Source organism: Chanos chanos, chromosome 10, assembly GCF_902362185.1.
Source record: "Chanos chanos chromosome 10, fChaCha1.1, whole genome shotgun sequence".
In the NCBI taxonomy this organism is placed as follows: domain Eukaryota; kingdom Metazoa; phylum Chordata; class Actinopteri; order Gonorynchiformes; family Chanidae; genus Chanos; species Chanos chanos.
The window spans coordinates 31,497,724-31,525,595 of record NC_044504.1 but is presented as its reverse complement, the minus strand read 5'-3'; the positions used below and the strand labels follow the sequence as shown (position 1 = coordinate 31,525,595).

The window sequence follows — 27,872 nt, the reverse complement described above, 5'->3', positions numbered from 1 at the left end:
ACAACAGAGCTGAAGAGGTCAGAGCTAGAAAGAAGTCACTCAACATTTTGGCTTATATGACACTTTCCTGCTGCACACCTGCAGCTGTACAGCAAAGAAAACACTCACCATCAGGGCAACCTAAAATAAATGGACAACACTGAGGATGCATTACACTCCGTTTCCATTGGCTACTGAATACGTGCAAAAAAAGATTGTGTGCTGATCAGCAGACTCTAGGTGCACTCTAACATTTCCACATGCTAGCACTGGTTCAAGGCATGAATTACTATACCCCAGCAGGTAGCCTTGCAGACACAGATACAGCAGAGCCGCTCAGAACCACAGGGCCACAAGTCTGGGCCTGTGCACACTAAAACATGGGCAAATCGGTTAGCCAGATCTTTCCTATTTCCTGCTCATGCTGTATCACAATCTTTCTTTTCCAGCTGAGCCTTTAAACCCCTGCAAAAGTCTGAACACTCTTTCTTTGCCACATGTATGATGGCAGAGGTGCCCAGATTTGCTTTAAGGTCAAAATGACCCTCTGTCAGGAACCAGTGCGAGAGGGAAAGCCAGGGACTACACTTCAGAAAAGAGGTTGACACAATTACACTGAAGCCATCTCATAGCTCTGGTTGAAGTGGGCTGGAGAAAGGAGAGATCATTATGGTTTCACAAACAGTGACTCAAAGCCTGTGACGTGAGTCATGGCTGTATCCTCCAGGGGAGCCACGATTACGGTGTGGCTTGTATGTGTCCTGGTAAGGGTCATGGTAATCTTCTTCCACCAGTGGGTAGTGGTCACGACTGTGCTGGGAGCTTGAAGACAAGCGGTTACGACTCTTCCTCTGGCGTTCGTTGTTGTGGTAGTTCTCATCTGAGGTCATCAAACTTCGCTTCTCAATCGGAGAATGGTCTCCTGCATGATTACTGTGTTTTGTTCTTTGGCTCTGTGGAAATCAGTGCTGAGTCAATAACCAAACTGAGCAACCTAGAAAACACAGTGTAAACTGACAATTTAAAAATGTTTTCTGTAAGTAAAATAATTTAAAAAATTCAAACATAATACATATGTATTGGATTTTTTTGATTGTCAAACGGTCTTGCTTAAACTGTTTAAATCTTACAGGACAAAACAAGATATAGCTCACCTGTAATCCAGAGATGGCTGTAGGATATGGAGAGAGTGCTGTGGAGCCCAGGTTGCGGCCCAACAAGGGATTTAGAGGAGTGCTGAGGGAGGTGTGTGTTGCTCGCCAGTAGGCCTCCAGGTACTCTGCTAGATGTTCACACGCATCCTCAAGTTGGTTCTCATCCAGAATGATGTCAAACATCTCCTGTGTTTGGACAGAAGCAGAGTTAGAGAGACTGAAAGAGGCAAAAAGAGATAAGAGAGAGGTCACTTTTTGGTAAATACAGTGTGGTCACTCACAGGGGGACACTGTGCTAATTTGTCTGCTGCCACCAGCTGTACATTTAGATGCTTACTCTGGGACTTCCCGCGTGATTTAATCAATCGTTGTAAGACCTGTTGAGGGCACACGCGCACAAACACACACACACACACACATACACACATACGCGCGCCAATTTTGTCAGGAAGATAATTCAGCAATACAGAAGTTAAATAATAATGTGGATATGTCATTATATAGCAATATTATTATTTCACATATAATATCAATATATGAAATGGCATTTATCAAAACAACAACAAAACATTTTTAATGATTTAAAATATTTTCTGAAACAACTACTAAAAGACAATAATTTTCAGCAGAAAGAGCTGAATTATGTAATATTATTTCTGCAAAAATAAGGAGGCATGGGTTGGCTTTATATGCAACCTAGGTACATACAGCACATACTCATGGTTAGTTACAGGTATCTCAAATGTTAGCATCCATACAGTTTGGCCAGAAGATGGCAGCAACACTGAAGTTCTCGTTAGGTGGAATTAGACCATTCTCTAGCCTGTAGGTAAGCAGGTGCTAGCTAAGAGATTAATCTACCCCACTACATGCATTACCTTGGGAGAAGACACTTTGACATGGACGATAATGGGTGCTAATGAAGTTTTAATGAGCTGTGCCGGATGGTTGATAGTGTCCGCATCCAGAACCACTAGTTGAAGTGATCTTGCCAACTCAAAAATCCTCTCGATCTCACTCTGAACCTCCGCTGTAACAAAGAGGAGGAAGCTTTTTATAGTAATCTGTAGAGAGGTTTAAAATCTTAATTTAAATGTCACACGCTGTAAGAGATGCAACATCAGATATGTATTTACATAAAGTTCATTCACATGCAGAAATAATTAAAAACACAGGCTAAAAAAAGGTTTCATACCTAGGCTTGACCTGGTATTGGATCTTTCAATGATGGCTCTCTTACTGGGGTTGTTCAGCACTGATCTCTTGGCTAAAGATATGTCTGCAGTCACTCTCGTGATTGATATCCTACAGGTGAGAAATGGACACAACATAATGGGTTGAGTGAAATGTCAAACAAATTCCAAATAACCATAATCTAAAACGACAACATTTGTTTCACTCACAAATGAGAGGGGAAAGGGTTAGGATATAGCTACCTAGTATAGCCCCTTACTTAGAACTAATGACTTCTCACCTGCCATCAAATCTGTGCTTCAGGAAGTCAAAAAGCGCTTTCTGCATCATGTCTGTCACCTGTGCACAGAACGCCCAGGGAACATCATAGATGTGCAGAGTGGGAAAAAATATGGGTAAATAGGAGAGAAGTATTGAAAGATATGGATAGTATAGATAGAAAAGGAGTTCAAGAAACTAGTATTGCAGTACAGTGACAGGAATTCGCAAACAGAATCTATCTTTGATGTAATTAATATGCATTTGATACTGAGCAAGAATCAGAATCAGAAACTTAAGCCCATCCTGAGTTCTTTAGTATATTGAGGTCCACTTTGTGTACAATGTAAAATGTTAATAAGATGTCTGCAGGGTAACAATGTCAATCAGTGGCCAAAGAAAGGCTATCATACTCAAAGATTCATGGTATCATGCTTATTGTTTTAGCATCATGACGATGGTCTCTCAAGAACCTCCTAAAAATCCACACTGGACTTCCTGGAGGAGCTGTCAGTAATCTGACATGCCTCTTGCCTTGACTCACATTATCTTCTGCAAATGTTCAAAGACAGACTGTATACCTGCTATGGTGAACCTTTTCTCTAAACAATTCAACCATTCAACCTAGGCAATGGTCTTTGAATGACCCCAACCATTACCCCAGGCGACCAATTACAAGTTTCAAAGTGTCACCTGTGATCATCGCTAACTTTGAGGTTTACCAAAAAGTCTTAGCCATTTCATTTAACAAAAGCCTGTATGTAGTCAGCTGTTTTCAGTTTGCTAGCTAAACTATGTGAGAATTTTACCACACTGTGCAGGGCTAACGATATACTATAAATGGTACGAATCAAACAGTGTATTTGGAGAGCTAATCATACACCCATAATTATATTATTATTGCTTCTCCACAAAATCTCTGCAATTTCTCTCCTGATCTGACTACTCCGTACAAAATAAAATAATTAATTAAGCTCTGACTATTTCAGGAAGTGCTGCTAACGGGTTTGATGTTTGCCCTTGAGTCTATAGGCCATGGAACTTTCTTCAGATCTTAGGAAACTCTCTTCAATCACGGAGTGTATGTGTTTTTTTGTTTTTTTTTAAAGACTGGACTCCTTACTCTGCATGCAAGGAATTGCTCGGTAATGACATTAGTGAAACTGAATTCCTTGATTTTTTTTTCAGTAATCGTACATTTCCTAATTGTATCAGCATAACACAATGGCCATTTATGCTACATCCAGTCTTTCAGCACAGCTCATACCATGGCCTTTGTATTTGCATTGTTATTTTTGCATTGCATTGCATTTAGAAAACGCAACAATATATTATTGTGAAGTTTCTAGTTCGTACATTATTCATACCTTATTTCTTCTTAAGAATTTTAATCTAAATCTAATTCATGGTGACAGATGGGCATTTTAACATTTTCTGCGTTATACCGAAATCTGGGTGCTTTGATGATTTTCTTTGTTTCTAATTTCAAACCATGCTCCACTTCTGAGACTGACATGTTGTACCCAGAAGGTTGTTGCCTTGGCAACGCAGTGTGGAGATGATGACTGCGATTCGGTGACAATGCCAGATCCCTTCCTCTTCAGTGCCAGAGGAGAGATGTCCTCATTTTCATGATACCCCTGTCTCATTTTTCAGTAATGCTACATTATTACAGATTATTAATGCCAAGAATGAGCACATATGCACAACAATACTGCAATACCTAAACAACACCAAAAGCAGGAGATGGATGCCTTTCTAGCTTTGAAATGTTCCATTACCATAGATTTCTAGTTTGCTGATTTGAGTAAGAGAGAGATCAGCATCTCTGAGACATGATGAAAAAAGAAAAGAGGTGATCAACCGAAAGCTGATCAAAAACAGATTGAACATTACCTCATATCCCTTGAGTGAGGGTCCAACCAAGACCACTGGCCTCATGGAGGGCACGACATCATATGGGGGAATGTGTTCTGCCTGCAACAAATCCCACAATGACTCACTGAACTGTGCTCACACATGAATGTGCAGTTTGACTACATGTTGTCATTGAGCAAGCTTTTTCAATCCAAACTGTTTTTCTCTTTTTAACATAAAATTACTTGAAGATTTGTTTAGTTAAACATGTCTCACTATAGCAGGAAATATTGCAGCTATGACTTGTATAGTGATACCACTGGGACAATTGCTGCTTAGGTCTGCTGTTGGGGTGATATCAGAAATATCACTGGTAGAACATTAGATGCATCATATGATGCATCCAATTAATTTAATGAAGATAATTGTTAGGTTTGCTCAATCAGTTTAATTGCATCATTAAGACTTTGGTTCTTGCCAAATGCTAATAGAAGGGCAGACAGGCCCAAATGGTCGCGCACTGAGCCAAGTCAGGTCTACTCATTCAGAGGAGATTTACAGGAAGCAATAGGAGAAATGCTGGACACTCTATAAGATGTTATATTTACATACTCGCATGAGCATAAATGACTCATGCATAAATCACCAGGAGGCACAATGCAAATAGATATGGCTAATGTAATAGAAACATTCTGTGCTCTTTTACAGTGAATGCTGCGTTTTTTAGATGACAAATATATTAAAGTGTGCTTACCACTTTCTGCTTCTGTTTTCCTGTGAAGAAGAAATTTGAAAATAAATACAAAAAGATGCCACACTGGCACATTCATACACGTAGTGCGTTAATTAAATACTTTTAATACATAACAATAATGGTCATACTGATGTTTAGTTTTTAGGTAGACCAAACCAACACTTTTTTTTTTTTGCAGGTAAAACATAAAATATCACTTAAAATAAATAAGGGAAATGGGGATTATATGGTTGAAAGGGACCATAGTTGAAAATCACGGACGAAACCTCTGCTGAATGATTTCCCTGACATGGATTAAAAGGGCTAAACCCTGGCGAAAAATCACTCTCACCATTTCAAACATTGCTTTGTGTTGGCTCACCTGCAGAGGGAGGATTGGGCTTGAAAGTGCCTGAAACCATCTCTCCAAGACTGGAGGAGGAATTCCCACTGGACTTACTGTAGAAGATGAAATGGACAAAAGTGCACAGCGTTAATGATGCAGACCGCACTATGAATCACATGCATAAAAACAGCATCCTCCAGGGACACCTGTGTAACTATATGCTGTGAAGATTAAAAGATGTCGAATAAAAATACCAAACTCAGGCATGAGGACATATTCAGAACAATAACTTTCCAGCTAATGTGCCAAAACAGGCAACCACTGACTAAAATGGATACAATGAAAAAACTGAGGTTTACTGCATGTGATTTACAGTGGTACCTATTTTCCTTAACCAACGCTCTAGATGGACTATACACTGACAACATATTTCAGGACGCATGCTATATGTTATAGGAATGCGAGATATCTACGTGAAACACTGAACTGTGGTCCTACACACCCATTCAGAGACTCCTGTGTGTCTCCTGTTGCCATGACTCTCTCCCATAAAGGAGGTCCATGCCAACAGGGAAAAACATTCTGACCTACCCCTTTGACACAGCAGCCTTACCCATGGAAACGTCCTCTTTTCTGCTCTTGCTGGAGGCGAATGTTTTCCAGTTTTAGGGGGCTGGGGATGAAGCCAATCTCACAGCCTTCCTTCACTAGGCGGCCTATCCACCAGTCATTGTTGTATTTCTGTGGACAAAATATATATGTTTAAAAAAAAAGTCAAACTAATGTCATAAATGTCACCAGGTTGATGTAAAAAAAAACCAAAAACCATCAGGAAGGCTGTTTTCAGTAGTGTGAAACCTGTCCTTTATTGTACCTCTTTAATGTGAAGAAAATCTTTAGCGTCAAAGGAGATGGCCATCCCTGAGACAGGAACGTCCTCATCCAGAGCGCCACAGTAGCAGACGTTGGTCCTCACAGCGAAGGCCACGGCTTTGGTCTGTCACAGGTAAGAGCTTTTCCATTAGCGCATATGCAAACACTGCACGATGCAAGACAGGCTTTAAACCCCGTTTAACAGTCGCAGAGTCAGAGCAGAAGAGGTGCAGATCGCATGCCAAGTGTGGCAGACACTGTCATTTTTTTTCCAATGGGGCCTTTTTTCACTGATTTCATGTATACCATTGCTATGCACTCCATAAGTGAAGTGCATTGAAAATATAACATGTCAGACTATATATGGATGCTGAGGTAAACAATATAAATGCCAACAGTTACTTGAACACTATTTTCGCAGCATTACTGGTTAAAAGCATAGATGTCAGACCTTGGCCCTCTCCAGCTGCACTGTAGCCTGCTGTTCCCTCTCCTGTCGTCCACCCTGGTCCTCCTCCAGAGAGACATCTGAGTCAGACGGCCTGCTAGTGTAGGAATCAGCTGAACCCTGATGGAACACAAGCCATCCAATCACGCAATCACCTTTACAAGGAGTGTATGAAGTGTATGCACACAGTGCACTGTAATTGACAGGTAAGTCCTAATGAGACACTCGTACTGCTAGTGCGCATCAGTCATTTCTACCTTTTGAGTAATTCTGATGTTCATGTCAAATTGTAAGCTGTATACTCTGGTTCCATTGTCAACCTTAAATCATGTCATTTTGTGTACGGCCTGAGAGTCCTCTGCACAGAATCCTTCATTGTTGTCATGATACATGCATTATATGTCACTGTCTTTCCACTGTAGATCATGAAGCTATCTTCCCAATGCTATCAGCACTAAGAGTACTGTGCTGTGCGTGCTGTGGGTAGAGGAGGGTGATGCATAAGGCAATGAAGAGGGCGAGCACTGGGAAGCATGTCTGAAGCGTGCGATTAACTCTTGGCACATGCAGGAGTTTGCTCATGGCAGACTGTGTAGGAGGAATCTCTTTTCCCTTGCCTTTGTACACACATGCATACATGCACGCACACACTCGCACACACACACGCACGCACACGCATGCACACGCACGCATGCACTCACACACACACGCACACACAGACATGAATGCACGCACACACACATGCAAAGGCACATGTGCGCACACACACACACACACACACACAAACAATTGATATCCATGTGAACGATGAGATCCAAATGGAACCACCTTTAAATCCAAATTCCAAATCTCAGAAGGTCTATTTTTCTGTCAGGTTAAACACTTTTTGATTCCAATTTCACATGCTCCAGCAGATTATAAAATAATGAAGTCTACCCTTATGTAAGTACTGACTCTATAAATAACATTACCATTGAATTACAGTACACACAGAGAGACATTAGATACCATCTTGAGGGTAAATGTAACATTTTATTTCATTAGTCACACTGAGACTTGGCACTATGCATAAATAAGCCAAGTCTATAAAAGGAGAGTAAGTATAAGGGGAAAATCAGTTGAGAGTAGAGCTGTATCAATTCTAATAAACTTGAGTGACTTCCACCGAAGAATATCCAACTAAACACCAAAAAAGAAAATTACATGAATGTGTCGAAAAATAGCAATTGATCTAAACGTTGTAGAAAATTAGAGTGATCAGGCCACCGACATAATGATATGATGACATGCTCAAAGTGCCTGGCTAAAAATAAACACTGTGCAAGAGAACTTTTCAGTACCACGGAAGTGTGTAACAATGTCATTAAGTACTGAAAGTACAGTTTGTTTTACAAAAGTACATTTTTGGAGATCCATGGGTAATCCTTCGACAAATAATCCACACTTGTCTAATCATAAAAGAAACACAAAAAATCTTGCCATTTTCCATGACAGCGCACCATGTTGGTGTGACAAACGGTGATGAGTGGATCCGTACAGGTGTGGTTTGTGAGGAGGCGGTGTGTGGCTGTGAATGTGTTTAGCAACGGATCAAAGCTGCACTGATTAAAGCTGACGAGATCGGCTACCCAGCTCCAAAAAGAAAAAAAAAAAAAAAACACGGCAGGACCGTTTTGAAGCCCACCAGTGAGAGGCACATTCAGCCGAACCAATGAAACTGGAAAGTGCATTAACCGAATGAGAACGAAAAGAAAGATGAGGAAAGGTCAGTGTTGCATTTGGAAGGGAAAGAATGAAACTAGTTTTAGTGTTGCAGAATACAACGTTTCAGAACTGCGCCCCGAAAATGTCCTAAGAATTGAGAGAAAAATCACAGCAAAATGCTCCGCTATTGCACTATTCTCTATTGATGCCCTCCAGATAGTGAACAGGATAAAAGCTTTGTTATCTTAGAATTTTACAGGAAATGAAGCCAGTCCTCAAAAACGATCTAAATTGTTTGTTTGTCAAGCTACATTCATCATACATAATTCAACATAATCCACTATGATCCAACATGAAATATAATGATTTGGTGAATGTAAACAGCAGTTAAATGTGTGTAATGTATGGTACATCCTATGTGAGAGAGACCGTGATGTAAATAAGGGCAAGCAAATCCTTTGATGCTTAAATCAAAGCCTGTAGATGCCTTCAAGGTTAATTTATCTTCCTGTGTCATGTCAAAAATACATGAAACGATCCTTTGAATACTGGCAATAAATAACCTGAACAGTCATTATTCATTCTCTTACCATAGCAAAGGCAAACGGTTCAAACACACACACACACACACACACACACACACACACACGCAGCCTGCAATATATATCATGAAATGGACATGCTTATATCATACTCAAACATTGTTAGTGTACTCACACTCACGGCATACACAGAGGCCTAAAAAGGTACACTGCTCCACGGATCAGTTCACGGCTATTGGCACAGCCATGCCTGACCGACTCTGCATGTTTAAGAGGGATGTGCATGCTGAATAACAGTGGCAGGGTCACGCTGCAGGGCAGAGAAGTGACGGAGACATTACCTCCAAAAGCAGGTAGCGCAAAACCCAGACTGATTTTACTGTTGAACAGACAGGATCTTTTAAACTAGAAGCTGATACTCTGTAGCCCCCCGGGCAAGAGCAGTCAACGGTATGGCTGCATCAAGTTTACTATCTTGGCTTTAAAAGACAATAAAATATCCCTTTTGTAGTAAAAAAATCCCTTTTGATTATGACCTTAAAAACAAAATGATTTTTTTTATATTTTCTGAACTTCATGTAATAACGTGGTTACGATAAGACAATGCTTTGTTCAGAGGTTAACAATCTGTTCATATCCAAACGTCCCATCCAGAAAATGTCAACCGCCGCCACAGACTTAAGCTATGCATACTAAGACGTGTCCATCTTTTCAGACTCCCAGCTGAAAATTGTCCTCTCTCTCTCTCTCTCTCTCTCTCTTTCCCTCTCTGTTTGACCTCCCCTCTGGGCTCTGGGGGTGGACTGACTTGTCTCCCCCTCAGCAGAACCAATCTGATGTCATTACTATCACAAGAGACCCCCACCCCCCAATCCCACCCTTTCTTTTCTAACCAGCACTCACTGACTGCTGGCCAGCAGCCCCGGCACTACACCCACACACTCTACCCAGTACAGGTTTTTTTAAACCAAGAAAACAGGAGAATGCACATCTGCAGCAAAAGGAGATGAAGAGCAAATGACATTGAAAACTGAACAAAACTTGGGGAACTAGTCTGGACATAGAGAGATAGATAATAATGATAGAATGACAAGCAAAACTCAGATAATACGTCTATATAATGCTTAATAATAATCTTGTTCTCTCATCTACATGAAATGTGCAGAATACAGAGAGAGACAGAGAGAGAGAGAGAGGGAGAGAGAGAAAGAAGGAAATAACATAAGAGAAATGTTAGTTCTGGTATGTCCCAAATGCTCGCACACAGCACACACACACACACACACACACACATACAAACACACACACAAACACACACACATAGATGGACACACACACTTTGGAGAGAGTGGTTGTGCTACGGCAGGAGCATCTCCTGGAATAGTTCTGTGTCTATTTCTGGCATTCTTAGTGAGGCACCATGACACATCCGATATGACGCACACATCAATACAGCCACTAACCTGTGGCGTCACTGATGGGACAGGTTCGTTATTACTCATTTGCCATGTCATTCTACACTACACTGACAACTAAGGCAGTAGCTGATAAAAAAAAGTGCGGAGAGGAAAGCTGACAGATAAACACATGTCATTATTTTGACTAACAACAGACAGAAAGGTGCTTGAGTGGCATCTAGCGAAAAAAAAAAAAAGAAAGAATGAAAGAAAGAAAATAGTAAGCATTTGTGGTCATGGAGGTGACAAAAATAAATAACTCATACAGACAATATTTATCGATTTATCGAATATTTGTACATTCAGTACAACTCCTATTTATTTGCACCATAACCTGATGGCCATTAATACCTCGGCCAGTTAGCATTTCATCCCTGACCACACAGTGAGTCCTCAGCTGAAGCTCTTACGCTTGGCCACCACACAAAGATGATGGACCTCTTGGCTGCCCGTGATCATGTGACCGGTATTACATAAAGCAGTGTCTTTGGAGGCCAGCCTGCAGAGAAGCCACTGCTGCCACTTACAATGACATCAAGAGCCAGTCCTGATTCATCACCTCACCGTGCCTCTCTCATTCTCCCTATCTCTCGCCTCCCTTATCTCTTTCTTAGGAGTTTTTCTCTCCTCCATTTCGTTACGAGCTAGTAGTTTCAGCTCTACAAATTCTCAGTCATGACTGTGATCAAAATGAATATAATAATAGTGTAACATGATTTATTATATTAAAAAATTAATATGATTAAGATGCTTTAAAAAATCTTGACTGGTGGCAAATTGTGGCCTGACTAATGTGAATGTGCGGTTATAGAACTGTTCTCGTCCATCAAATATTAATGAATTAGACAATTATGCTCTGACCCATTTTCCTTTTAAAAGCTCATTGGATTTCACAGTACCATTAGCCAAAGGTTGGCCAAAGGGCTGTCATGATCTCTGACCTGCCATATGAGAGCCTCCATATGGCCCTGTTTTTGAAGGAGGGTTAAGTGAAGCAGAGAGGCTAATTGTATGGAAGATAGCCTTATATGGGCTTTCCGCCTCAAGTGCATGAGCGATTAGGTCACTGCTAAATTGCCATAATGTTTTAAATAGGCAAGCCAGCTACTGTGGTAAAAATATGCAAATTGTTGATTTTAATGCATCATATCTGCTGAGGTGGCGGAGAAGAATTCCTCTCTTCAGCGCTCGGGCCATTATTGGTTCATCATCAGTCTGAGGCGGCTACAGAACATTGCCCTGTATGTCTATCTAATCCACTGACCTACACAACATCTGAAGTGGATCACTTTACATTGGACATGTCATTCACGCTTAGTACAGTACTGTGTTGTGGCGTGTCTTGGAAACCTTCCACTGTTAGTCTAACATAAGGCACCAGGCATGAGTTCCCACTTCAGTGTTTATTTCTCTTGCTATAAAAATAGTAATTTGTTCCTAACACCACTCTACATGAGTCTGGATGCTGCAATTGCTATTAATGCAAATTTAGTGATACTAGTATGGGGTACAAATCAACATAAATGTCATTAAAATGTCCAGTTGAAATAAATCACAGAAAAAAAGTTTGATTAAGCATCGCATCCTTCAGAGAAGTCCTGCCAGTTCCCTTTAAAACTGTCTCTGGTTTCATGAAACCCAAACTCTGCTGAGAATCACTCTACAATCATATATATCAAGGAATTCAGAAAACACCTTACCGTGAATCTCAATCTATATTGCCAGTGGGCCTATTTAGACCGGTGTGGCTAACAGTGAAGTCAATCTGCTCTTAACAAATGGGGCCTCTTTGATGAAAGAAAGCAAGCTTTACACACTTACACCGCAATCTGGCAATCATTCGACTTTTGTACACATTACAATGTGTCGCCAGCTGGTTTGCTTTCTGTGAACTGTCAAGTCAGCAATACTAGGGTCTGGAAGGGAAGAGATGCTTGGCACAAATGTTTACCTAAACAGGAAACAGCATAGTTACCCCATCAGTGCTTGGCAGCATGCTTCACTTACCTGATTAAACTATGTATGTTGTGTAAAGCATACTAAGGGGCATATGGACATAACAATGCACAGATGCACAGATGATAGAATATGGAAATTACTTAGGGTTCAGAGTTAGTTATAGTTGGGGTATAGAAAAAACACTTAGAGACACCCTCCTCCCAGTGTGTGTGTGTGTGTGTGTGTGTGTGTGTGTGTGTGTGTGTGTGTTTGAGAGAGAGAGAGAGAGAGAGAGAGAGTGCTAGATGCATCCCATTATGTACAGCCAATAGGAAGGATCACACCCCAGTTCTTCACCTGGGCACAGTTGCCCTGGTTCCCTAGAGGATGGAAAAAGAGATCAAGCACTCGGTGGTAGTGGTTGTGGGTGGTCCTCTAAAATCCTTAAAAGTGCATCTAAGGCTTAGAGTGATGTAAACCTAAGGAATTCAGCTCACACGTCAGCCAGGCACAGGACCATATCCTGCTTGTCCATCCATGAAATGAGAGATATTCTTTGCCCAAGTGTTTCTAAACACGCTCCAAATACCAAGTACCTGATGAATGTATCTGAAAAACATACTACACGCCAAAAAATGAATCGAACCTCGTATGGACGTGACTAGCAGGACACGGCAACAGAGACCACGTGGGTCCACATGAGCCTCCTGACGGCTTTGTCCGACCAATCAATAAATCAAAAGGCTGGAGATGAGGAAGCCCTTCCTGCCTATAAAATAAGAGAATACTGCTCCCATAACAGCCACTCAGGTTGGGAACAAGTGCTAATGTTTAGGTATGCTCCTTTGTTGTATGTCCTAATTTGTGGACAGGGCGCCATGAGTATACATGCATGGAATACAGTGGATCCAGGGACACGCTCCTGCCTGCATCCACTGCACACATGGGGCTTAACAGCTCGAAGGAGCGAAGAAACATGCTTACGAAAGGATTGCCTGACACAAGGGGTAAACACATGATGTATTGCTTTACATTCTGTTCTGTTCACAAATGTATTCCCATGGAGCATCTCTTTCCTGGTGAAGAATATGCCTGTCCAATCACTCTCCAGACCTACTTTTCAAGTCAAGCTGGTGAATATTCATGACCGCTCTCTTTCATGTGCGGGGCACAGCAGTATCCCATGATTTACACATGCAGCACATGTGTATGATCACCTCTGAGCTCCCATAAAATAAACAGTTCTTTTAACGTTCAGGTTCAGGCGCAACGGGCTAGTCAAACAACTTCTGTTCTCTTAAACGATGTTGAAATTATCACGACGATGGGAAAATACACATCAGTTCTTTGCATAACAGTGTACTTTTTTTTTTTTTCTGTCAAAAATCATAATGTTAGCCTTTGGAGGCTGTCATCTGAATTGCTTTATATCCTTATGAGAGCAACAGATTCAGAGCAGCACATTCACCACAAACAGACTAATTCAGTAACCAAAAAATCCCCAAGGAGGCTATTGTGTTTGTCAAATTTGTTGGGTAATGCATCCAAAATACCAAAGCAGTTGCTGACTAATTACTTCAGTCAAAGTGGGATGGAATGCAGTTAGAAACACTTTTAACCGTTTACAATTTGTATTGAAATACTGCTTATTTTGGCTTTGGTTAAAAGTGTAGCCTGCCAATTTTCCTCACTTTGCATTGTCAACAAACTACTGACTTAGCTCTACACAAAATATTTATATAAAGTAGTACAGTGCTGATGGACCATTAGGTCCTTTTCACTTCCACAGAAGGGGAAAACTGTCATGTTTTTTGTTGATGGGCTAAAACAACATGACCATTGATGTCACATGCCATGCATTTAAGATCTGTCATATCACTGTCAGCTCTGATGTCTGTTGAATTAATTTACATTTGCTTTCTGTTGTACAAGTTGATGCACACAGTAATTCAGTGAAACGTCAAGAACAAACTCATTTATGATGCACCTCAGCCTCCCGAGAGGCTAGTTCTCTCTCTCTCTCTCTCTCTCTCTCTCTCTCTCTCTCTCTCTGTCTCTCTCATACACACACACAGAGACACACATAAACACACAGAGGGAGAGAGAGAGAGAGGGAGAGAGAGACTGACTCAAAGAAACACTGCAGACAGAATAGATACCTTTGAAGAGTGAATGTCCAGAACCCATAAAAATGTCTCACTCTGGCATTTAGCTTTGTCTGTCAAATTATCAGTCAATTCAATATTACAAGTTATGTATTTTGAATCTCAAATACATTGTGAGCTTAGGAAACAAACCATAACAAAAAAATTAAACATACAGTGATGTGATGGGAAGTCCCATCACTCTGAAATACGGAAGTTACACAAGGTGCCTTGAGACCCTATTTTTCCGTTTAATTATGTAAAGTGTTAAAGACACTAAGAGCATCCTATACATCCTAATAATGAGCCAAGCGTTGTCTAGGACACTTTTACCAATAGCATGTCAGTTAAAGCCTGTCACTGCAAGTTTATAAACCAAGTCATTCAGTTGATTCTGCCTCAGAAAATAACAGGCATCCTATCCCTCTGCCGCAGTTTTAGCTCCTCAGCTAACGCTAAGCCACATAACAGTGAACTGGAGTGCTATCATGTCATCGGACGTGTCTCTTCTATAACATGAAAAGAGAGGTTCAGTTCAAGATGATTTATATGATGCTGAAACTGTATATGTTATCAAGATATCTACAAAATCTATACTGGCTCTGTTCTTTGTGAAACTTCAGTGAACACATTTGTTTACCTCTTGGGCCCTTTTGAATGTGGTGAGATGTATTCAAATATTCCACTGAAGCTGGTTTTCTCTGGCATAGCCGTACAACTAACCTCCGTACATTTGGTACATGATACTTTGGCCCATTCTCATCAGAAAACACAATCACTTAACTTAATGAAAACTAGGGCATTTGCATGCCCGTGCACACACACACACACACACACACACACACAAACACACACACACACACACACACACTAATGGCCTTGGTACTTTAGTTCACTTGGTCACTACTAAAGCCATTATCTAACCATGTCAGGAGCACAGGCTTGAGTTTGTCAGGCCACACTCTCAGCTTATCATCATGAATGCCAGAGTGTGCTAAACTTCCTCCCCAGTATGTCTGAGCTCAGTCTGGGCACTTAGTCCCCACTGCATGACCTGCCTCTCAGAGTATTTAGCAGGGATAAAGAAGAATATTTAAGGGAAAACTTGTTGGTACCAGACTCCACTTATGAATAAATCAGATATGAGCCAAGGAATCAGTCAGGACAATACAACAGTCATCTTAAACTGTTCCATGATATGATCAAATAAACTACTGCAGATAGTTAGCTAAACTGTACTGACAAACTAATGTAAAAACAAACAAACAAACAAACAAAAAAAACATACAGTATGTTCACAATCAACCAGTCATTCTGATTTGTTTTTATGCAAACACCAAAATTCAAAATAAAATCATATTTTCATTTGCAGAGTTACTCACCTCACTCAAAAAGAACTGCCTGTTTGGGAGCTTTAACTTTATCTTTTCAATGATGATCTCTGATGTTAAATTGCTATTGCTGAGTAAGGATAAAGTGTTGTTCATCCATCATAGAATGTGGCGGCGAACATGATGCATTTCAAAGTGCGACTGCAGGGCTTGTGGACATTTAAGGAACAGAAACCTGGCACTGTTTCCTCTAATACTGCACTGCTTTCTAAGTGTTGGCACCAAGCACCACCCAAAGATATAAGATAATCATTCACAATGTGACTTCATATAAAATGAATGTAACTTTTGGCGTTCACACAAATAATACAAAAGTTTTTTGCAAAGTATTTTCAAGACGTCAAACACAGAACATAATTTGGACCGCCAAGAACAATTCTTATTGGAAACACTGGTGTGTTAAATAATAAAGTGTTTAAATCACTTTTCATATTTTGCAGTTGTTTTCCAATACTCGCTTTATCAGTAATGGCGTTTTTGAGTGTGCCTTAACAATGCAGTGAAAGGATTTGTAAGAAAATAATTAACTTCATTAACTATGTGGGATACCTCGTTCACCACTGCCATGAAGTTACTGGCAAAAAACATTATCACGGCCACAAATATGAAAAATAGGATCTTTAAAACACATTTTCACACATGAGACTGCCCAATTTCTCTTACATTTATGAGCCACAGAGAGAGAGAGAGAGGAGAGCAGAGGCAGACATAATTAGTGCATAATAGACCATGGGGCTCCATTAAGAATGGCTAGACAGAGGCAACAAGGCAGCCAAGTTCTATTAATTCATTATTTGCTGGCTTTATATTTGCCTTTAAAAACAGAATTTGTCTGAATGACATGATTGTTTATAAATGTTGTCACAACAGATATGCGTATTTATAGACATTATAGACACTACGTATGTAGTACAGTGATGGTAAATAGGTGGAATTCAAAGGTGCTTCATATTTATCTAGTTAAAAAAGTGAAAAAAAACTGATTAAAGCTACATGTTTGCAGAGGTTGCTCCTATTTAATACAGTCCCGGCAAACAAGGTGAACCAAATACTTTTTTGACGATCCATTCCCAGCTCATTTTTATACAACTAAGACTATATATTGTCAAACCAAGACAATGGACATCAGTCTCATCAGTAAGAGATTTAATGTGCATGAATGCAAAACTGGATTTTAAATACCGTACTTGTCTTTTATGGTATCTCCCTCAGATTCTTTACTTAGCAAATGGGATGACAGTAAAACACACATGACAACACTCTACTTCTCACTATTTACTCAAGCCATTCAGTGACCCCAGTTACTCTCGTAACTTTCAGCAGTATGTTACCACAATAGCTGCCAAAAATAGATCTCCCAAACACTAACCCTGGCTTAATCAACAGGACAACATTGAAAAAACCCATAAAATGAGTCATAAAAAACTGTGACCCAATGAACAGGCACTAGCAGCATCAGTGTGCTGTCAGGGCTGTGGACTAATAACGAACGCACAGCGTTCTGTTTTTAGCATCTGAAGATTTTTGACTGAGGAAAACAGATTCCCCGTCTTACTGACGAATTCGAATTTGATGTTTTAAAAACCAGTTGGGTTCTTCAAGAGAGGCCTTGTTTGGCTCTTAACATGAAGGAAGAAAAAATTCATGTAGCGTTCATGTAGCATGTGATGCTCCACTGAACCCTGTGATGGTGACAGATTGAGCCTGGAGGACACGCCTTTGTTAATGACCGTACACAGTTTTTCATTGGTGACTTGGAAATCTTCCTAAGGCTTTTAGCGGTGACACATAAATACAATAGGTCAGTGCCGGGCTGGATCGTTGCCTTTTTCTGTGCGGTTTGATAAATGAAATCTCCACGTTTCAGCATTTACCATCCTTAAATGGTATTTACCTCAAACCTAGTACAGGGATGCAATCCACACTAATTAGATGGAATGTTTTGGAACTATTCTCAGGAGAGCGTGCAGTCTATGGGGAGATAGGTGGTCTGTACATTCTTTTGAGAACCATCAGTCTCTCTTATCCTCCTTTCTAGCCTACACTGGAATATTATTGCTTTTGTAAGCATTATTTTTCCCAAGACCCAGCACAGATTTTTTTTTTTTTTTTTCCTGCTGATGCCCATCCATACAAAACACACATCAATACAACAGTTGCCTCCTCTAGTTTAGGCTCTTGTACACATACAGTGCTAACCCTATAGCCAAATCAAGACTGCAGTGGCAGAGACTAGAAACCAAGGTTGTACGATATATCAATGTGCTTAATATCTTGATAGCGTTATGACTGGGGAGATATCCTACTGTAATATCTTACTGCTTGTACCACAGAGAGGGGAGGAAGAGAAATGCTACACTAGGAGCACTGCCTCTTTAAATGAGGCGCAAAACCAGCCCTTCATTACAAGGGACTACATAATGACACATTAAGGAAGAGCAGCCTTTAAAAGAATAGCTGAGCAATGCCTGACTGGAAAAAAAAAATCTCTATAACACACATGTAAAAGACAGTGTACAGACTAATTGCAGGTAAAGAGGTTAGACTATTTTTTATGTTAGTGACTGTGCAGTGGTATGGAGCAAAAAGCTATTGCCACTGCTTGTTCTTCCCCAGTTCCTTTACTTCATGCTATGCCAAGCTTCTGGGAGGTATTGAGTTCAGTTCAGTTTGAGGCAAGAGACAATGTGCCACTGACACCCACAGGAGCACACACTCATACACAAACACACTCCCCCACATGTCTTCCACTCCTCCCCCATAACACACTTCCTAGAGCTGTGTGACCACAGTTTCTGTCTTCAGCTAGCCCTTTAGACTGGTGTGTATGGATGTATGTTCATGCTCCAGGTAACCATGATAAGTGCCACACAGACATACACACACACACACACACACACACACACAGATGCACACACACAGACACACACACACACACACATACGTACACACACATATATACACACAGAAACACCCACACACACACACACACGCACACACACACACACACACACACACACACACACACACAGTCACTTCACACACACAGTTGAGTAAAAAGCAGAGCTGTTTAGAGAAACATCCAAAGCCCTCTCACTCACCGCCTCAGAGTCTTCAAATCCATGCAGATACAAATTGTCGTACATGGAGGTCTGCTATTCCAAAAGATGTTTCTTGAAGAATAAAAAAAAAGAAAAACAAATAAACCAAAAAAAAAGAAAGAAAACGGAGCAAAGCAGCACCAGTAACAGAGTGAAGACTGATGGGGGCTTGAATCCCCCTTACAACAGAGAGAGTCAAAAACAGAATCTCTTGTTTTTCCTGGACCTGTTTGGTCAGTGAGACGTGTTTGCTCCAAGCTTGAATTCTGCTCATTCACATTATAAGGCAATGAGGTCCTCCCCAGAGGCAACTGAGACCTGGCATTTTCATCAGCTTTCCACATACGGTGCACAAGAGCGAATCCTTCCTCAATCAGAGGCTCATGACAAAGCAGAGAGGCAGACTGCTGATTGGCTGGATGGAGCTCCAGTCAGCTTGGCCGAATGTTCTCTGCTCTTAACATTGAATAAGGAGGAGGCGGGAGAAAAGGGGAGGGGGGGGGGGGGGTTCAGAAACCTGCCAGCACAATTCCTCCCGTCATTCAGTGTGGTTTGTCTCCCGGATTTTTTCAACCTTTCTGTTTTTTTCTCATTGTATCCCCCTCACACCACCTCATTTCTCTCCCTCTTTCTCTCATATGTGCATACACACACACACACACATACACACACACACACACACACACACACACATACACACACACACCCAACACATTTCTAAAGAGATAATGCAAGGGGACAGATAACAAAGGCATGTGCTACAGCTTCCTGGCTCAAAACACACACACACACACACACACACACACACACGCACACACACACACACCTCTCCCAGTCAGCGTTTCACTCCTGAAACAGAGGTTATGGCATTTGTGAATGATTAAATGTAAAATAAGGTATTGAGTTGATAGTATTGAGGCATAGGACTCCTCAGTCAGAATACATCTTGCCTTTGTGTTGTTACATCACCATGAATGCAGCGGGGCAATAAAACACTCACCCCCCTATCTGGGGGTCACTAAGGCACCCCAGGGGCAAGTGAAATGGATCACCATAACCATGTCTGTGCTAGGATTGCTATGACTACAGATGCTAATCTGGATTTTGTCAATACAGTGATCTGAAATGTAATTTTGAATTTGAATCATCATCATCATCATCATCATCATCATAATCAACATCATCATCATTTATCATCTATTTTCTATTTACATTTATAAGAACCTATAATGCATTATTTAAAAGGTACAATTTTAATGCCAGTATGAAAACTGACCAATTGCCACAGGACGTTACCTTAAATACATTTTTCAACAGTCGATTAAATTAGACCATCATCCTGGGCAGAAAAAGCTATTTGATGGAGCTTTGCTGAATCTGCATACATCATTCATCTAATGATGCTTAAATTGCCCATTAGGTTTACAGCAGATGTCTCCACATTTTCTTTCTCCCTCATTCATGTGTAGTATAAACATGCCCCCTATAGTCAAAAGGTGCAAATGCATTTCTTATGGGGCTGTACAGTCTCTTTACTGCTACCTCCCCTCCAACTCATGCAGAAAATATTTCAGTAGACCGGATTCTCTCTGAAGCTGCTCCTCAAAGTTGTTAAAAAAGGGATTACTCTCCTCTCCTTACTTAATACTTAAACCCATATTTTGAAACATTGCTCTCCACGACTGCACTGCTCTCAGGTTTCCCTTTCTAATAATCTCACTTTACACTCCCCAGGACTAGTTTTCTAGTTTTGCACAGTGCATTACTATCTGTTCCACTTTTAGTCATTTCTGGAAAATGGCAGCAGGGAGCACCAGAGTACCGTGGAAAGAAACCGCGGCACACTCGTGAGGCAGACAGCCACACATCCACACGTCCTTGCTTTTAACATAAACTTAACGTGTTTCAGTCATCTGCTTCATGTCTTTGTGTATGCTTACGCAAAACAAGCAACAGCATTATTCAGCTAAAGCGAACACTTTTCCTCAGTCCCACAGGACCTGCTTCATCTTCTGGATTACTGTTCCAGAGAGGACCGTTACAGACTCACTAAATCACCAAGTCTCTGCAAATCTTTCTCTGACTCAGGCATTCTCTGCCAGGCCTGTAGATCAATGTAATTAGCAGATTCATTTAGGCCAGGCCTTTGCTTAATACACCAGCATGGCAAATCACAAGTTGAATGGCCTGCTACACAACTATACAGAGGAGAGACCTATCAGCCTTCCAGGGTTGCATGGCAGGAGATCCCTTCAAAACAGAATCGCTGTTTAGGATTTACTGCCTGAAGATCAGCTCTTCCAACACAAGCCTTTGGAGTGACCAATGCTGCCTAAACAAATAAAAAAATAAATAAATGCATGCATCTTGTTCTACGTTCTTTCTGATTGACACTGAAGGACAACTAACGTCCAAAAACTTTAAAAAGTTCTCAAAACTGACTTCATAAACTGACTTGAGGCTTGATACTGTGAAAAGTATCCACAAATATGATAGCGATGTGGTTGGGTTCACTCATTTTTTCCTTTAACTGTCAGACTAAGTCCACAGGGGGGTGCTATGATGCAAATGCTTGAAGTTCATATACAATTATTTCCTCCTCCGGTAATTACCACCTAACTAGTTCAAAGGAATTAGCCATCATTCAGTCACCTAATGGTTCCATTAATTCCACTGAGCAGAAAAAAGGAAACTTTTAAGAGAAAGGGTTTTTTAAATAAAGTAAAACAAACAAACAACAAACGATAATAATAATAATAATAATAATAATAATAATAATAATAATAATAATAATAACAGTATTTACATATGTGATTACAAGCCACTTTTCAATTTCTGTAAAATGAGACTGAGTTCACCAATGAATGTAAAGCTTACTCAGATAACGTCTATGTCTATATAAATATGCTTATCACAGAGAGTCAAGACTTCTGCTATCCATGTAAAGAGATCAAAACTGGAATATGTCCCCTTTTCGTGGTCCGTCTCAAAATTTCTCCTATTTGTCCCTAACATCTAGGGTTTTTTTTAGGAGCTTTTTCTTGCCCTCTATTAGGATTAAGTCAGAGGATGCCGCCCTGCTCTTGTTGTTGTAATCCTGTGGGCATGTAAAGCGCTTTGAGACTGTAAAGAGTGATATTGGGCTTTAAATAAACTTAAACTTGAAACTTGAAACTTTGTGTTGAACTTCCATCATAAGACTCTCCCTTTTTCCTGCCAGATGACTAAAACACAGCCTCAACAACTCTGTCATTGGTAACTGAAATGCCACTGCAATAACATTTCAGTACAGCTAAGTAATTATCTGCGTGATGCTTGATACCACTCAGCACCTTTCAAATCTACATTTATCGCAGTTCGTTTTCCAGCATATTGGAAATGCTGTACCAATTGCTGCCTAAATACGGTCATGGGAGGGAGAGCAGTAGTCCGGTGCCCACACTCTCTGGTCTGGCTTACAGAGGTGAAGATAAGTAAATAAATAAACAAACAAATAAGGTAATGTGGGAATATGGACATCATGGGTTTTCTAATCCATACCCTAAATGGCAGGGGGTGCATGAAAACACTAAACATTTTATGAGAAGACCACGGTGGGATTGCACTGCTCCAATACTAACATGATGACTGCTGAAACTAATGTTGGATTCAGACCACTTTTCAGCTTGGGACTGACTGTAATGTTGAAAGCATGTCATTGTCAGAGGGGTAATTAAAAGAGAAAGCATTTAAAAAAAAAACTTGTCATTCATAAACCTGAGCCCCTGTAGTTACAGACATAGCCATTTGTTACCATGGAGCTGACTCCCGCAGCTGAGTCATATTGTAGGAGCACCATTCTGAGGCACCTGATGGGGTCAACACTACGTACTTTTCCTTTGTAACCATCACTTGCGTGGGCTGAATTGCATGAAACAAAAAAACAGAGACTGAATTTCCAAATTTGGATGTGCCAGTGTGATGTTTGGCTAGATTTTTGTATACAGCACTGTTGAAAGAGAAAACATTTGGTTAGACTAATAACATAACAGTATATACAAATTGCTACAGACCCTAGGCAAAATAAGTAGGTTTTAAGATGTAACACGTGACGTGCAGTAAAACATCTCACTGCTGTGCTTCATTATGGTATTTCAGTACAAAGTACTGACATCCAGTTTCAGACGGTTAGGCTACTTTTCTCCTTTTGTCCAATTCCTTGGCCTGCCAATACAAAACCAATCACTGCATATTCTAACTCTTTGAGTGAATTTCATCAGGCAATGGAAGATCCCTGGAGGACACCAGTAGTACCTCAGTACTACCTGTATACATATGAGTGTCTGATTGACAGCAGGTGTTGCTAAGCAATCAACTGGATAGGAATCCCACTGTCTTATCCACTAAAGGGAACATGGCTAATTGTGCATCTGGGGACTGCTGGCCAGCACACTAAATGCTGCACAGCTGGGGTAAGTTACGCTTGTGAAAACATACTGTGAGTATCTTGATATGACTGGTTAATATAATCACTGATATAATGTAGGAGATGTTGTTTATTCTGCTTTAAACAACGGTGCACAAATTCATTGCAGGCCCAGTCCCCCTTGACTCACATTTACTGGTGGCTAGTGCATGGTACAATATGGTTGTTAGCCAAAATAATATTTTGAGCCAAATTAATATTTCAAAACAAAATGTATGATACCACGACCTACTTCTAATTATACTCCCACATAAACTTTGCAGGGACCACATAAAGTAGGGTACAGACCAGTCTTTCTGGGGTTTTTTTTTCCATCTATGACCTAAAATACAACTTTCAGCAAGCCATTCATAGGGGAAATAGATTTGTGATCTATGCAAACCCAGATTTTATGTTAATCTAAGAATAGACTCATGGCAACAGCTCACATTGGCATTTATAGAATAAAATTCATTTGTTGTAACACTTCAAATGAGGTTATTGGGTAGACATTCATTGTTGTAAGGTACTTTCAGAAGTGAAATAAGAGGTGGTTTATTATGATATGGACAGTAAATTTAATGAGGAAGAATTTCAAAAATAGCGCAAAATCTCAGTGATGCTGTTTTATGGGGCTTTTTCAGTAGATTCATCCACGAAATTACACTTCAGGATGTCACATCAGTGAATATAAGTGTTCCAAGGCTGGGCAGGAGAAGTCTGAGGGCCCTGTATTTATGAGTTGCCTGTCCGCAGTACCCATGGAAACCATCTGATTAGAGGTTGCAGTGTGCAGAGTGGTTCATGCCTCACTCAAAACATAATGATTTTACACTATAAGACCATTTGCATTTGTTAAAACGTGGCACAAAAGCCTGAGCCGCGAGCCGCTTTTCATCCATTATGCATAGATGGTGGATACAGTGACTGCAAAAGCTTTGTGAACTCATACAATGACAGGAGACAAGGCCATTAATTCCCTTCTCAGCACTGTTGTTGTGCTAATCTTTGCATGTCGCCTGTCTTCTCCAGAATATGTTTGGTCAAGTCCAAACTAAATTAATTGATTTATCCAATCCAACAAGATAACACGTCTACTTTCTCCTGATAAAGAGGACAACATTTTGGCAATCCACGGACAGCTTTTAGTGTGATGTATCACGACAACCCTCCATATTAACGAATAGCAACACTTAAGTAATACTGTTTAGTAATACTTGTTAAATATTTATAACAGCCTATGGTGTTGGTGCTACTGGCCACAGAGCCCACTGTGGTTTGTCCTACATGGAGCTGTAGATTTGCATCCCAGCTGTGTGAGCTGTCCTTGAGATTGCAATTAGTCAAGTTTCTATAGGTGACTGACATGGCAGGACTTCTCTCCTTCTCATACTTGAGATACCACTACTGTCGGTCAGACACTCATAGAATTCTCGAGAGGCCTGACCTTATAGTGCTCTCTTCTACATACAGTACATCACAAATGCACTTACAGTTGATTGTGTCATTAAAAAAAATTGTGGATGAAGTGTGTGTGTCTTGCCCATGCAAATGGTGTGCGGATGCATTGAGTACAGATGAGAGGATATCTTTTTTTTTGCAAATGATGGAAAAATAAAATGGAATTTTCTCATATATGTACAAAATTATAGACATACATTTGAAATAGTTTACTGTTTCCACTGAGACATAGAAATGAAATTAGATGGGACTGAGAAAGAATGATATCAGTTACATCAATTTAATGATTAAAGTAATAAAGGTTTCAGCAGAACATTTCAGGGAATTTCACGATAAATTCAGTGTCCACCTAAACCACAGAATTCTTTAAGGAGTTTGTAGTTTGTGTGTAGTGTTGGGCAGGTCCCTGCTTGTCGATCTAACCTGTCGGAGGATGAAACTGGTGGAGGTGGTGCTGCCATCTGATCTCTTTAGGCGGCTGCGGCGTGAGTAGGTGCCTCTGTTCACCTACGGAAGGAGCACAGCCCATTAATCACCCTCTCCTGGCAGAACAAGGGCACCTTCACAGACGAATATACGCTTAACTGCATTAACGGAAGGGGGTCTCTATAGTGGGGAGTAATCCCACTCTGTGGGATGGTTGCTCCCAAGCACTGATCACACTGTTGAAAATATAAACATACTAAAAACACATCTACAGCCATCATGAGGACAACGTGCAAATATTTAATGGAGATTACACAAAGCATTAATAAATACACAGTCAGTCAGACCCATAAATTCATTTTAAGAGCTCTGTATTTTTTTTTTTCTGCCACCCACTATGTTAAATGACAGTGTGCCATTCTGTTTCAGAGCTCTATAGAGAAATGTATCACTGCACATCACCTACAAAGAGCAAGGACACTGGGGTGTCACACATCAAAGCAATACGTCTCACGGGTTAAACTGGCCCTCAGTGTCCAGCTGCACTGCAGTCACAGTCTCTAAAATGTCATATTCTCTTTGATGGACCCTAAATAGTTCAAACAGCTGATGATTTTTTATGGCTATATTCATGTGCGTGGAAATAACTTCAAAATGATATCAGTTTAATACTTTGAATTTGAAATCTTATCAGCTGTGCTTTAGAGCAATAGAACTACATTATGACAAACTGGCATAAAACTGGGTCATCTTAACTCAGTCAGTTTGTTCCCTGAAAATTAATTACTGTAAAATCAATGGCATCATGAATAATTAAGTGCCCTAACTGAAGGCCAATAAATCAGTTTGACAGCATTTATAGATCTTTATTATGTGTTAATTTTGCGCACTAATCACAGCATACAGTAAATTCCCACAACATAGTAGTTCACCGGTTGTATACAGTAGTCTGGTATTTTAGGAGCACATCACAGTGCGACGAGTGGACACTGGATACTGTAGCTCCTTTAACCTCGAGGAAATAATTCAGAAATTTCTGTTTGGTAATGCGGACTTTTCTGTTAAACTAAAAAAAGGTTTGAAAAAATAGAGACCAAGCTACCTCAATACCCATTCGAACGTGTACCTGACTTAGATCACCAAACAGAAAGACAAAGGCAGTTCGTAATCGCATCATGCTTTCATTCTGTCTCAAAGTAGCGCTGTTTATCTCCATAGAAACGCCAGATCCTTCACTCACATCTTACCTGAAAGATCTGTTTTTGGACACCTTCGCCTATCCCGTGGCGGGTATAGATGTGCCGGGACATTTCAGCAAGTTCATCAGTCCAGGGTACAGGCTGCCTCTCTGTTCCAGACCACTGGAACTGCTGGGGATGCTGAATTGTTTGCTCCAGCTTCGTAACAGCTTCGGCGGCTTCAAGAGAAGGACTGTACCCTACCACAACGAACGAGCTTCTACTACTTCTAGCCAAACTACGCAGCAGTGCTGTGCGCATGCAGTGGCACGTGGTTACCGCTAGTGTGTTATCACTTGTCTCCTGCTTTGTCCTGTGCGCCGCCGCGCCAATTATACAGAAATTACGCAGGTGGTAGTGCTGAAGTCGATGGTAAGTATTTAACTCTTAGGTCATTAGTTTGTATGCTCTCTTATTAGGCCTATAGGACTGAATTTGTATAGCAACCTGAACAAGTTCAGATGTCATGTGGTCTTGCACAAAGTCCGTTTGTAATGACCTTAAATGATGAGTAGAATCGTATAAAACACAAGCCAAGACTTACGGAAATATGATTGGAATATTTGCTCTGGGTAACTACAGGGAGCGTACGATGTACAGATTATTCTTCAGTTAACAGTAATACGTTTTCCGGGTTAAATACTGAGCTAATGTTTCTGTATGAATGTTTCAAGGACTGCAAGGGTCAGTAGGACAAATGATCAGGAGAAGTTCAACACTATGCATACAGAGGTAAAGTTTTCACTGAATTAAAAAAAAGTCTTCAGTTAGGCCTATTTATCTGAGAAGAGTTGTGGTGCAAAGTGCAAAATGCAACGGAAATTTTACATTTGTCAGTGTTTGTCATTGCCACCTTTATCATACATTAGGCAAGAGACATAGGCCTGCCTTTGACCAAGTTCAGAGATCTGATGCTCTAATAAGGTCTCTTGGGGGGGAATATTCATCAAAATTGAAGACGCCAGATAGGGGAGCAGATGAAAGAGCTGTCAAGAGTTGCTTATTTTTAGTTTGCTCTATGCAATGATGGTTAGTTAAAATCTCAAGGGGTGCGATTTATACTTTTCACCCCTAGTAGATGAGGGTGGACCCATGAGGTTGATTATTAATATATAAGACAATGTACAGACAGACACACTGAGGATAAGGTTGATTATTAATATGTAAGACAGTGTACAGACAGA

At 40.5% G+C, this 27,872-nt stretch overlaps 1 protein-coding gene across 2 annotated transcripts; it reads right to left on the bottom strand.

Annotated features, from left to right (window-relative positions):
- Window positions 1-668: 668 nt before the first annotated feature.
- Window positions 669-26,760, bottom strand: cacnb4a (calcium channel, voltage-dependent, beta 4a subunit). Of its 2 annotated transcripts, XM_030785834.1 has the most exons (14): window positions 26,698-26,760; window positions 25,448-25,531; window positions 6,846-6,962; window positions 6,396-6,518; window positions 6,135-6,262; window positions 5,558-5,634; window positions 5,197-5,216; window positions 4,482-4,562; window positions 2,608-2,666; window positions 2,329-2,438; window positions 2,012-2,163; window positions 1,415-1,510; window positions 1,134-1,319; window positions 669-932 (listed from the first exon to the last, which is right to left on the bottom strand). In XM_030785834.1, exons 1-14 carry the CDS (start codon window positions 26,758-26,760, stop codon window positions 669-671), a joined length of 1,560 nt encoding a protein of 519 aa, XP_030641694.1. The 2 variants fall into 2 exon arrangements, with proteins under 2 accessions (XP_030641694.1, XP_030641695.1); XM_030785835.1 differs by lacking the exons at window positions 25,448-25,531; window positions 26,698-26,760 and adding an exon at window positions 7,187-7,234.
- Between the last annotated feature and the right edge of the window lie 1,112 nt (window positions 26,761-27,872).

Bases quoted from the DNA above. Each gene is read 5' to 3' on its own strand.
- cacnb4a (XM_030785834.1), bottom strand. From the start codon at position 26,760: ATGTCCCGGCACATCTATACCCGCCACGGGATAGGCGAAGGTGTCCAA. The intron at 2,439-2,607 runs GTGAGAAGTCAT...TCTCACCTGTAG, and splicing joins AAGCACAGATTTGATGGCAG to GATATCAATCACGAGAGTGA. The intron at 2,164-2,328 runs GTATGAAACCTT...TCTTTGTTACAG, and splicing joins CAATACCAGGTCAAGCCTAG to CGGAGGTTCAGAGTGAGATC.